Consider the following 12139-nt stretch of genomic DNA (forward strand, 5'->3'; position numbering starts at 1 on the left):
TTGTCATGTTTTCATTTCAAGCTCATTTCACTGTTATCTATCAGAAATGTGTTTCATTTAAGAATGTTGGTTTAAATTTCAAATCTTAAGCAAAAATAAAGATTGCAATGTTTTCACTCCAGTTTTATTGTGGCAGTACTAACATATAAAACAATTCTTTTTTTAACATATAAACAATCAAAAATCACTTTACAAATTTAATAAGGCGATTCCCAGTGAATCTGGGAACTTATTTTTTTTTATACTCCCAGAGTTGTATTTTGAAATTAAATGACAGACTGTTTTAAACTGAAACATTTATAATGCTGCTAAACATGCAAACAAAACACAATTCACATACGCAGTGAAATCACCAAATACTCAAAAAAATCTCAAACCTCTAAAGAAAAACAAAACAAAACATGTACAAGCATTTTCCAGATGTTCAGTTAATTTGCATATTTTCTTTTTTTATTATATAATTATCAGTTTTTAAAGGGAAATGGGTGGTTTTCATGTTTAACCATATTATTTAAGAAACATCTGGGGATTTTTGGACACAAGAGGCTAATTAAGAGAAGTAAATGACAAGAATTTTTATTTTTTATTTTTTCTTCCCTCAATAGACAATTGGTTTTAATCACAGCATCTACAATTGGGTCAACTCTAAACTGTTATGCTTTTCCAGGTCATATTTCACCCTGAAAACACATTTAAAAAAAATAATAAAAAAAAATACAATATATTTGACATTATTTATAAGCCCATGAAGATTTTTTATATATATATATATATTTTTTTTTTATTTGCATTGTGACATTATTGTCATGATAATTCCTAAATCCTTTTTTTCTTTTCATAATGTTAAATTAGCCTCATTTTCGTAATACTAATAATGTATATTAATATTTAGCAAAATATTTTTTTGATTTGGGGTAAATTATAACCCTGATATGGCGTCCTTTAAAGGCTTTGTAAGAATTCACCAGAAACGTTAATTACTAATGAACATTTGAAAACATGATAATTGTGTTGTTCATTTCTATTCCCATTTCCATTTCTATCAGTGTTCAGTTTTGTATGTTTGTAGGCAAATAAAATCACAGTTCTACCAAACATATAACAAAGGAATCGGTTAAATTAGTCTTGGTGTCCCATCATGCAACAGAATAGCAAGGCTACAAAAACAATAAACACAAATTCCAGTGCATGACATTTCTGAATGCTATATGAAATACTGTATGTTAACCCTCTGGCCAATTAAAATGAGTTTGGAAAGCTATATTTTGCCACACTACGATATATGATGATAAGAGATGTTCAGGTTAATGGGCAAATTCAATCAACCCGAAGCTCAGGCTTCCTCTAGCAGATCGATTGAATGTGGCCACTGCTTCTCTGCTTTCATTGGTCATGATAGCACACATTGAAGCACAAAGCATGACTATCTATTATTTACATATTCCACATATGTGATGATTTTATTATAATGAGAACCACGACATTGACAGCAGCAATAGAACAAAGCATCAATGTTGTATTTCTATTATTGGCTGCTTCATGAATCTATCAATAAATATGACTCAACCCTGAGCTGAAAGTCCAGAGAAACCTGAACGCAACACAATAGAATAAAGCCTTGATGTCCTTTTCATAGTCCTATGATCATATACAAATAAGACTTCCACGAGGTCAGACACATGAGAGATGAAAATGACGTTTTCTTTTCACAGTATTTACAGATGTTATACATGCAGAAGCGAGGAACTCAAAGAGAACTAGTCTGTGTTTTAATGTACACATCTACTTTGAGTTTATGTGGATGTTTTCGCTACCGGAGAAAAGTTTGGACAAACTTTTCATGTTAATCATAATTAATTAGTCATTAAAACTATGAAAGAACGCAAATGGAAGTGTAGGAATTACGTAGTGACCAAATAACATGGCATCGAATTTAAATTTTCTGTTACTATTGGCTCCGACTTAAAATTTTACAGAGCATTTATCCATAAGGCATTAGACCAAAATTAAATTGTTTAAAATTAATAAAATATTACATCCCACTTTAAGTTTCTAACTACTACATAGTTCAAATAAGTAATAAATTAATTAATGAATTACAAATGTACTTGCGTTCATGTTGTTTAGCAAAAAACATAATTATAGATATAATTACAGAAAATAATTATATTACAGGTATTTTTTAATACAAGTGCAATGTAAAAACATTTATGTATAAAATAAGTGCATTTTATTACATGCCTAAATAAATGTTTAGTACATAGTAGTTAAAGAAACTTAATATAAACCAATAAGTAATTAATTAAGTTAATTGTTTGAAGGGGGAGTTAATTACATTTACATACCAATTAAAATTAACAATTTATGACAAATAATGATGTAAATTCAGTTAACTGTGTCCAAGTTTTTGACTGGTAGTGTATACAGTATAATCTTTAAAAAAAAAAAAAAATTTATTCATGATATATCAGAAAAAGATCTGTTAATTTACATTGATGAAAACTGATTGAATCACAAGTGTATGCAGTATGATTCTGATTTGATGATGCACACGTTGTAATGGTGAATAAATATGAGTCGGTATGAATATCAACCACACGAGCCACAAATAACATACAATAGCAATCAAATATTTAATTTGTGGTAACATATCTATATAAATGCCTGTATGCTAATATGCATATTTGTTTTGTTTTATTTTTTTATCAGAAAATAAAGATCCTTCAGTATTTGACATTCGTTCCTGAGAGCGCCACCTGCTGTTTGAGAGTTAATGTCAGTGATCTGGGTTTATGTTGAACTGGATTCAAACTACAACTCCGCTGAGCGTGATGCATTGACAGACATGTGTCATTAGCCCTTTTGCTATCACCTCAGCAACAGATGTGACTTCACATCAGATTTGCATCACAAGTAGCCGTGTTAATTTGATTAGTTAATGTGCTGCACTGTGAGCCGGCCAGTCCAGAAGACATCAGTCTCATCCTGGACCTCTGAAGGAAACGCAAATGTAATCAGGACATGTACTGGCTTTGATTTAATTAAATACAAAAAAAGAGTAAATGGAGCAAGTCTTCACAGGTTCTTCAGGTTTGGCATTATGCAAAACGCCAGTGTTGCAAATGCAGTATGGTAGTGCAAGGCCTTGCATGGGCATATAACTAAAAAATAAAAAACATGATATCCAAAGAGAACCACATTTCATGATTCAATCAGTTCAATCAAAAAATCAAACTGTGTTCTGCATGAATGACTGAAACCCTTCACTGATTATTAAATCAAAACTATGGAAGCTTTTTTTTTTCTTCCACAGAATTAAAATAATAAATAAATAAAGGTATTTATAACTTGTAATTCAGTTGTTGTTTTTTTTCTCAGAATCTTTAATTTACATTTTCTAATTTTATTGTATTTTTTTCCACCAACAAAAAAAAAGAAAAAGAAAAAGGCAATTCTGACTTCTCACAATGCAAACTCTTTTCCTCAAAATTTGTGAGTTTATATCTCACAATTCAGACTCTTTCCTCAAATTTGTCAGTTTATATTTCACAATTTAGCCTCTTTTCCTCAAATTTGTGTTTATATCTCACCATTCAGCCTCTTTTCCTCAAATTTGTCAGTTTATATCTCACCATTAGGACTCTTTTCCTCACATTTGCGAGTTTATATCTCACAATTTAGCCTCTTTTCCTCAAATTTGTGTTTATATCTCACAATTCAGACTCTTTCCTCAAATTTGTGTTTATATCTCACAATTCAGACTCTTTTCCTCAAATTTGTAAGTTTATATCTCACCATTAGGACTCTTTTCCTCACATTTGCGAGTTTATATCTCACAATTTAGCCTCTTTTCCTCAAATTTGTGTTTATATCTCACCATTTAGACTCTTTTCCTCAAATTTGTCAGTTTACATCTCACAATTTAGCCTCTTTTCCTCAAATTTGTGATTTATATCTCACCATTCAGACTCTTTTCCTCAAATTTGTGATTTATATCTCACCATTCAGACTCTTTTCCTCAAATTTGCGAGTTTATATTTCACAATTTAGATACTTTTCCTTAAATTGGCGAGTATGTATCTTGTAATTAAGAAATTTTTTCTAAAATTTGTGAGTTTATATCTCACAATTCTGAACTCAGAATTCTGAGGAAAAAAAAGTCAGAAAAGGTAAAAAGTTGCAATTACCCTTTTATTTATTTTATCCTGTGGCGGAAACAAGCTTCCATACAAAACAGCCTGCATTACCAATAAATAATAATAATAAAATAAAATAAAACAAATGTATAAAGAAAAGCCAGTTGTGCAAATGAAATGTAGTTTTCCTTTGACAACTTTTTTGGGCTAAATGGACATAGTTTGTAAACTAAATTTTATTAGCTGCACTTTCATTGTTTGAATACGTTCAATCATTTGACTTCCACAAAATGCTATTGACACAACACTTGTTTTTTTTTAAATGTGTAAATATTTGGATTTGTAGCGGTTTCATGCATCTTTTTTATGTATTTTGTGTTTATGTATGTTGTGTGATTGCAGTGATCAGTTAAGAGCCTCTCAAATGTACTAACAACCTGCTATTACATCTGCTCATGACATCTGAAAATCTGAAAAAAAAAAAAAAATTTATACTTTGTGCTATTCTATATAAAAACACAGCACAGCATTTTAAGATAAATTGTTGGTGATAATAAAAATATTTCACTTCTATACCACCTACTTTTAGTGTAAATCAGTCTAAATAACATAACTTAATTTTTTTTTGCTGAAAAATATAAGTAACTGTAAGCGTCACATAAAAATGTATAAAATTTTAAAAACAGATATTAAGTTTTAGCATGTATAGCTTGCCCTCTCTCTTACAGCTATGTGTGTTGCTCTGCGAGAGGCAGAGATTTACGCCAATACAGTGTTATGAGGTCAGAATTTGCTCGTCTTAATAGCTGTGATTTGATTTTTAAGAAAATAAGTCTTGATTTAGGGAAGCGGGTCTGAGCTCATTACCTGTCTGTGCCTCTTCTACATTTGACGTGCATTATTTGAGTTGTTATGGAGGTTGACTGAGTCAAAGACATCAAATCATTTGAAATGAACTCTTCATATGTGTTTATACAGGATTTCACACTCAAACCGGCATCAGGGTCCACAATTAACTTTGGCAAGCATCAAATGTGAATGAAAATTGTTTTACAGGCCAGTTAACCTAACTCTTTTAAACAGTGACCCTCGCTGATTATAAGTGAATCAAATCAAAGAGATACTGTTCAAATAGTCTACAAAAGAAAAAAATGAGCACTTAGAGAAAGGGGGCTTAGTCATAGGAACACCAAAACAAAGAAAAACCTGTAAAATACATTCAAATAAAATCACTCACCATTGAAATGTAGGACAAAAAGTTAATTTTGGACCCTGACTGACACTCTTTTTTAAGTTTATGACAACAGGCAGATGAAATGAATGAAGATATTGAAAAAGCATACATATCCATCATCATTGTTGAAATGTATGATGTTCCAATGCATTTCTACCAAAGCTGTGCATGTCATACGGCTTTAATGAACCATTTAAAGGCCCATGCTGCTGTCCGCTGTCTAACGCTATGGCTAAAACACTAGACAACTACAGCGCAAGTGCTAGAAAAACTGCCTCCATTACTGCTACGAGAACGTATCGGCGTGATCCGCAAAAGATGTGAATGAATAAACCATGTGATGTAGGAGAGCAAACCTGTCCGGTCCTGTCCATTATATTCCCGCCCCCCGTTCCCTGTATTTCCCGCCGAGCCTCAGTCGCCCCAGAGCTGCTCCGTCATGAGTTCCAGTTTGCAGAGGAACCAGCGGCGCAGGGGACAGTAGTACTCGTAGTGGAACTGCTCAAACTCGGGCGTCTGTCGGATGTCATGCAAGAACGAAATGTCCAAGTCCGACTCCAGCAGCACGAGCAGCAGGGGCAGCAGAATCACGAGGAGACCCGTGGCCATCACCACCAGACGGGCGGCACTGCGCAGACACGCCTGCATCTGCTGCCGTCCACTCGATGGGCTGCACAGCGACTGACCAAACACCTCTCTGGCCACTTCCCTCTCCCTCTCAGCCTGGAGCTCCAGCTGCATGTCTGGGTCGGCGTGCAGCTCCTTCAGCAGGCGCGCGGGGCTCTGGAACAGCAGGTCTAGGCCGCCCTGGCTCTCCTCCACCGGCGTGGGCACCATGCTGGCACACGGGCTGTACGCTGTGTCAGATATGGTGAGAGCCGAACACGCTTCATCTTCATGGTCTACAAGTATCTGTCTCCTTTCCTCATCCACTCTCATCCTGTTGGCTGCCTCGTCTTCGCGTCTGTCCTGAACGTGGTTTTCCCTCTCCTCCATCTCCGCCTCCTCAGGAGTGAACGATGGTTTCAGTGGGGACAGATGAACCGAGTCTTTCAAAGCCGAGAGTCCTGCGGAGTGAACAACTGGTTGTGTTAATCACTGAAAGGTCACCCTTAAAGGGACAGTTCACCCAAAAATGAAAATTCTGTCATTATTTTCTTCATATTTTGAAGAATGTGGGTGACCAAACAGTTGCTGGTCCACACTGACTTCCACAGAATGGAAACAAATACTATGGAAGTCAATGGGGACCATCAAGTGTTTGGTCACCCTAATACTTCAAAATACCTTCTGAGTAAATGATGACAGAATTTTCATTTTTTGGGGAGAACTGTCCCTTTAAGATTCATTTTTCATGGATATTTCAACATTTCCTGAAGAACATATGGGTCATTATCATGAAACACTGTTGACTTGAATGTAGACATAGTATTTGACAGATTTGTAATTCTTGAAGCAAGAGCTTTTAAAAAAAAAATTAATTTTCCTTTTTTTTCAAATCTATATTTGATTTTTAAAACGTGTACTTACATTTTGTTTTTGCTGTTCCTTTTTCTAATAAATACCCAGCGCTTGGTAGATTACAAGCAAATTGTACTCTGTTACTGATTCCAAATTACATGACAAAAATTGTTGTCAGTAACATAATTTTAGGAAATATAATCAGACTACTTTTAGATTACTTTTGACTTTACACATTTATATCACATTGATTTAAACAGGATGATCTTGTATCATATTGCTATAAAAATACAAATATATTCCATTTGTTATTATTAACAACATGAAATGCATGAAACATTACAAAACTGGAGTTTGCGAAGGAACTGCAGGGGGTTTGTGAGTTTAATGAAAAAAAGAAGAATTAGGTAGAATCATTCAATTATGAATAATTTATTGTTATTTTATGAATATGTAACCATATAATCAATAAAAAAGTAACTGTAGTCTGATTACAAGTATTTTAAAATTCAATATAATCTAATTACAAGTGCTGAATTTTTCAAAAATCTGATTACGTAATCCAGATTAATTGTAATCAGTTACTATCCAGCATTGTAAACCACTCAAACCAGTACACACACACACACACACACACACACGCAATGCTATAATAATACTAATACAAATAATTCCAATTATTAGCAATACTTATTCTAAGAAGACTAATAATTGGTAATACTAAGAATACTACTGATTAGTAATACTAATACTAAGAAGGATATTAATACTAATACCAAGAATACTAATGCTTAGTAATATTAATACTAAGAATAATAATGTTAGAGTAATACTAATACTAAGAATACTAACACTACTAATAATAATGATTCAGTAAAACTGACACTAAGAATACTAATGATTAGTAAGAATAATCGTAATAATATTAATAAGGACATGTTTTGCATTAAAAACCAGTAAAATGAAATCCCAAAACATTTTGAATATAACGGGTTTGGCACAAAACATTTTAGTAGTTTGTATTACTATTTTGAATTCGTTTTCACTCTTTATGTTTTTTTAGGTTTTCATTTTAATTTGTGTCATTTAATTGTGTGCTTTTGTCATTTGTATTAATTTTTGTTTATTAAAAATATATCTATATAGTTTTGTTTCAGTTCATTTTTATTTATGTTAGTAATGCAACTAGCTAAAATAAATCATTAATTTCCAGTTCATATTAGTTAACTTTTATTTCAAGTTATGAAATGTTTAGAGAGAGAAAGAGAGAATTCAATAAAATACTTTAAAGAAATGATCTAAAGATTTTACGGTAACACTTTACAATAAGGTTCATTAGTTAAACATTAGTTAATGTATTAACTAACATGAACTAACCATGAACAATAAATTTGTTACTGTATTTACTAATCTTCGCTAACGTTAGTTAATGAAAATACAGATGTTCATTGTTAGTTCATGTTAGTTCACAGTGCATTAACTAATGTTAACAAGATTTTAATAATGTATTAGTAAATGTTGAAATTAACATTAACAAAGATTAATAAACGCTGTATAAGTGCAGTTCATTATTAGTTCATGTTAACTAATGTAGTTAACTAATGAACCTTATTGTAAAGTGTTACCGATTTTACATCTATTGCTCTTCTCGTGTATGTGTGTTTATCCAGCAGTTGAGAGGCACGGCTGTAGCCTGTTCTTTGGACAAGTCCGGTCTAAATATAGACCCAGCTGCCTGACTAGTGTGGATTAAGACGAGTCTCCCGGCTAAGTTGTCAGTGACGTTGATGCTTCTCCATGCAACTATTCTCAAACACACACAGAGCTCTGCAATGTCCTCTGACCTAACCATCCTCTCATTTCACTATGACATTTAACATACTGTCGAAAAATAATTCACATCGCTTCAGATAAAAACTGGATTGTTTTAAAGCATTAATTAATTGATCCCTCATTGACAGGATGTACCAGATTTCAAGGCATCAGCACTGACAGCCGCTTAACAGTTCCTGAAATGTAATATTGGTCAAACTAATTGGATAATCATAAGTCAGTAGATGCAGGCATATGGGCAAAGAGAAGATGTCACCATAGCGACACATAAAGAGCCATTTAACCCAGGAGGAGGAAACAGTCGTCACTAGCAACAGACCATCATGGCTACCATGGCAACAGTTAGATGCAACAATAACTAAATCTGAGGGAGATTCTCTAAAGAATGTGAAAGACAAAAGAAAAAGAAAAGAGAAAAACGTCATTTGACACAAAAGTTGACATGCCCTCCCCTCCTATTATGTGTCATCAAAGCAAAGTATAAAGAACTAGTTTTTTAATTTTCTGAATAAAACTTCATTGTCTGTGCAACAATCAAAACAAATTAAATAAACGTTAATGCCTCTTAATTCTTTTATTTGAAACTACAACTATGTTAATTAATTTGCCACTGTTTGGTAAAGAGTTACCACAAAGTTACCATTTCATTTGATCACCAAATCACTCATATTTACAACTCCATTTAAAATAAATACATAAATAATAATAATAATTGTAGACATAGTTTGTCTTTTGATTAAAAAATAAATATGAAAATAAATAAATAAATTTAGTCATTATTTCATGTGACATTCACTCAATTTTACTCACTTTACAAATTTTAGTTGCTGAAAACAGCATTTTAGTTGATAAGAACGTGCAAAAAGAAACCAAATATTAAGATATAAATTAATATGTATCATCATTTAACAAAAATGTAAATTTGTCCTTGTTGTGAAAACCTGAGCTCCTGAAATAATAATATAATGACTACACTATTTTACTACAATGTTGTGGTTTAGTAATTAATTGTGTTTCTGTGTTATGGAAAGAACATACTGTAAATGGCTACCGTCAACTGTTACATTCTTCAATATCTTCTTTGTTGCTCAACAGAAGAGAGAAATACATATGGGTTTGGAACGACATGAGGGTGAGTAAATGATGACAGAATTATCATTTTTGAAAATGAATTCTCTTAAGATGTTTATGTAGGGTTTAATTTTGTCAGTTATTTCATTGTTAAGCAACACCCAGTGGAGTCAAGTGCTGCTGCCTTATAAGAATAGTTCAAGCAAAAATCAATCATTTCCTCAACTCATCCTTATTTCTGCAGCACATAAAACAAGATATGTTGAAGAATGTTGGTACAAAAATATTACATTTACACATAAGACCTTTTTCAAAACATCAATTTTTTCCCAACTTTGGAACGATACGAGGCAAGTAAAGGATGACAAAATTTTCATTTTGCATGAGTTTTCAGATTGACGTAAAATTGCTATTCAATAAAGAAATGAAGTTGAAATGATCCCGCATCTAGGCCATCACCGTTACAATCACCGTTATCAGATGCTAGCACTGGTAAATCATGATTTCAGCAGGATTTGGGAAGCTTCCGTACCGGTTCCTGAGATGCGGTCTCCGTGGCCGAGCAGCCGCACGTAGACGTCTCGCGCCGTGTAGTTGGCCATGCGGAGCTGCAGGTTGTGACGTGTGGTGATCTTCACCTGACAGCGCATGGCGTCTCCTCGCTCCTCCAAACATTCATCCAGAACCTCATCTACATCCTCCTCCTGTAGACCTTCCTCAGCAACCTTTTCACAACCCACCACACGCTCCCCCTGCTCTCCGAGAACCTCCATATCAACACCTCCCTCTCAATCCACCTCAAACTCACGGCTCCTGCTGGCTTTAATGATGTCAAACACTGTCCCTGACTCTTCTGGATGGGTTAAGGCTCACAGGATGGGGTCCTGCCGGCCCCTTTACTTCACCGGATAGCGGACATGTGAACAAAGTCGGGGCATTAGGGGCCGGATCAGCCCAAATGCAGGATGAGCTATTTATACAGCCTCAGTCATAGCACAAGGCTTTGCTAATCACAGCGGCTGATTATGGTGAAAAGATCCAGTCCGGAGTACAGTACAGCCAGCAGACTTCACACGTATCTGGAACAACCTCTGACTCCTTTTATTATTTTAATAATACTTCATGACCAGATATTAAAGGGATAACAGAGCAGAATAATGTTCCCCTCCACTGGAGCTCACAAATCTCATTTTGTGTTCAGTTAAAGGAATACTCTGGGTTTAGTACAAGTTAAGCTCAGTTGATAGTATTTTAAGCATAATGTGGATTACCGCAGACATTTTCAACTTGTCCCTTCTTTTCTTTAAAAAACAAAGGCAAAACTGAGTTTACAATGAGGCACTTCCATGTGAAAACGAAGTGCAGTTTAGTACTTGTTACAGAAATAATGTACTTTAAAATAATTAAAACACACAAAAACACCAAAAATTATACCAAAACAATGAAATGGAAAAAGAAATCAAATTTACATGATGAGTAGGTAAACAGATTTATAGTGCATTCTATCGAGTTTTAGCAAGTTTAAAATTAGTAAAATAAACTAGTTGATCAACGATCAATAGTGCACAGTAAAAATTATCATAATTTTAATGGTAAAAGACTAAAAATGTAAAAATGCTACTGTAAAAATGGTAACACTTTGTTTTAAGGACCAATTCTCACTATTAACTAGTTGCATATTAGCATGCATATTAATAGCATATATTAACTGTACTTATAAAGCACATAGTAATACCTTATTCTGCATGACCATATTTTAGATTACTTAATCTCTACCTCATACCCAAACTTAACAACCACCTTACTTAATATTAATAAGCAGCAAAAAAAAAAAAAAAAAAAAAAGTAATTAATCGAATGAGACATTTAATGTTTAAAATTTTAAGGCAACCAGCTTCAGCAGATTTTTGAGTTTGCTCAACTTATTTTTGTGGGAGATTCTCAAATTTTTGTTGTATAAACTTAAAACGACAAGTTGAGAAAACTCAAAATTATGCTGAAGCTGGTTGCCTTAAAATTTTAAGTTGGCTCAACTTTTAAAAACATTTTTTTACAGTGTAGTATTGCGGAAAAGCTTGTGATAAACTTTTATTCATCATGTGAGTTTGTCTTTACCAACTGTTTTTAAGGTGGTTGTCAGTAAAAAGTTAAAAACTGATTGTAGTACTTCAGTCGGCTGGTAGATTACTATTAGATCAGTTAATCAAATATGCATTTTTACAGTAAATATAGCCTAAATCCAGTCTGCCAAACTTAAAATGTTGCTAGCTTATCTTTATGGTAAATTTCTAGCTTCCACAGCTGCCGGGTTTTAACAGTAAATTTCACAACTTTTATAGTGTAGTAGCGATGTCTGTTTTAGCAAGCACATTGTTTTCAAACAGGATGAACAGGGAACGTCTGA

The 12139-nt window shown here is 33.5% G+C and overlaps 1 protein-coding gene across 2 annotated transcripts in view; it reads right to left on the minus strand.

Annotated features, from left to right (window-relative positions):
* Window positions 1–122: 122 nt before the first annotated feature.
* frmd3 (FERM domain containing 3) overlaps window positions 123–12139 on the minus strand; it is a 70529-nt gene continuing 58512 nt past the window's right edge. For both annotated transcript variants that reach the window (XM_058783702.1, XM_058783701.1), the window contains one exon: window positions 123–6437. In XM_058783702.1, the coding sequence (XP_058639685.1) occupies window positions 5785–6437 (653 nt within the window). In that variant the 3' untranslated portion in view covers window positions 123–5784. The remainder of the gene's footprint in view (window positions 6438–12139) is intronic.

The sequence above is a fragment of the Onychostoma macrolepis genome, chromosome 08 (assembly GCF_012432095.1).
Source record: "Onychostoma macrolepis isolate SWU-2019 chromosome 08, ASM1243209v1, whole genome shotgun sequence".
Classification (NCBI taxonomy): Eukaryota; Metazoa; Chordata; class Actinopteri; order Cypriniformes; family Cyprinidae; genus Onychostoma; species Onychostoma macrolepis.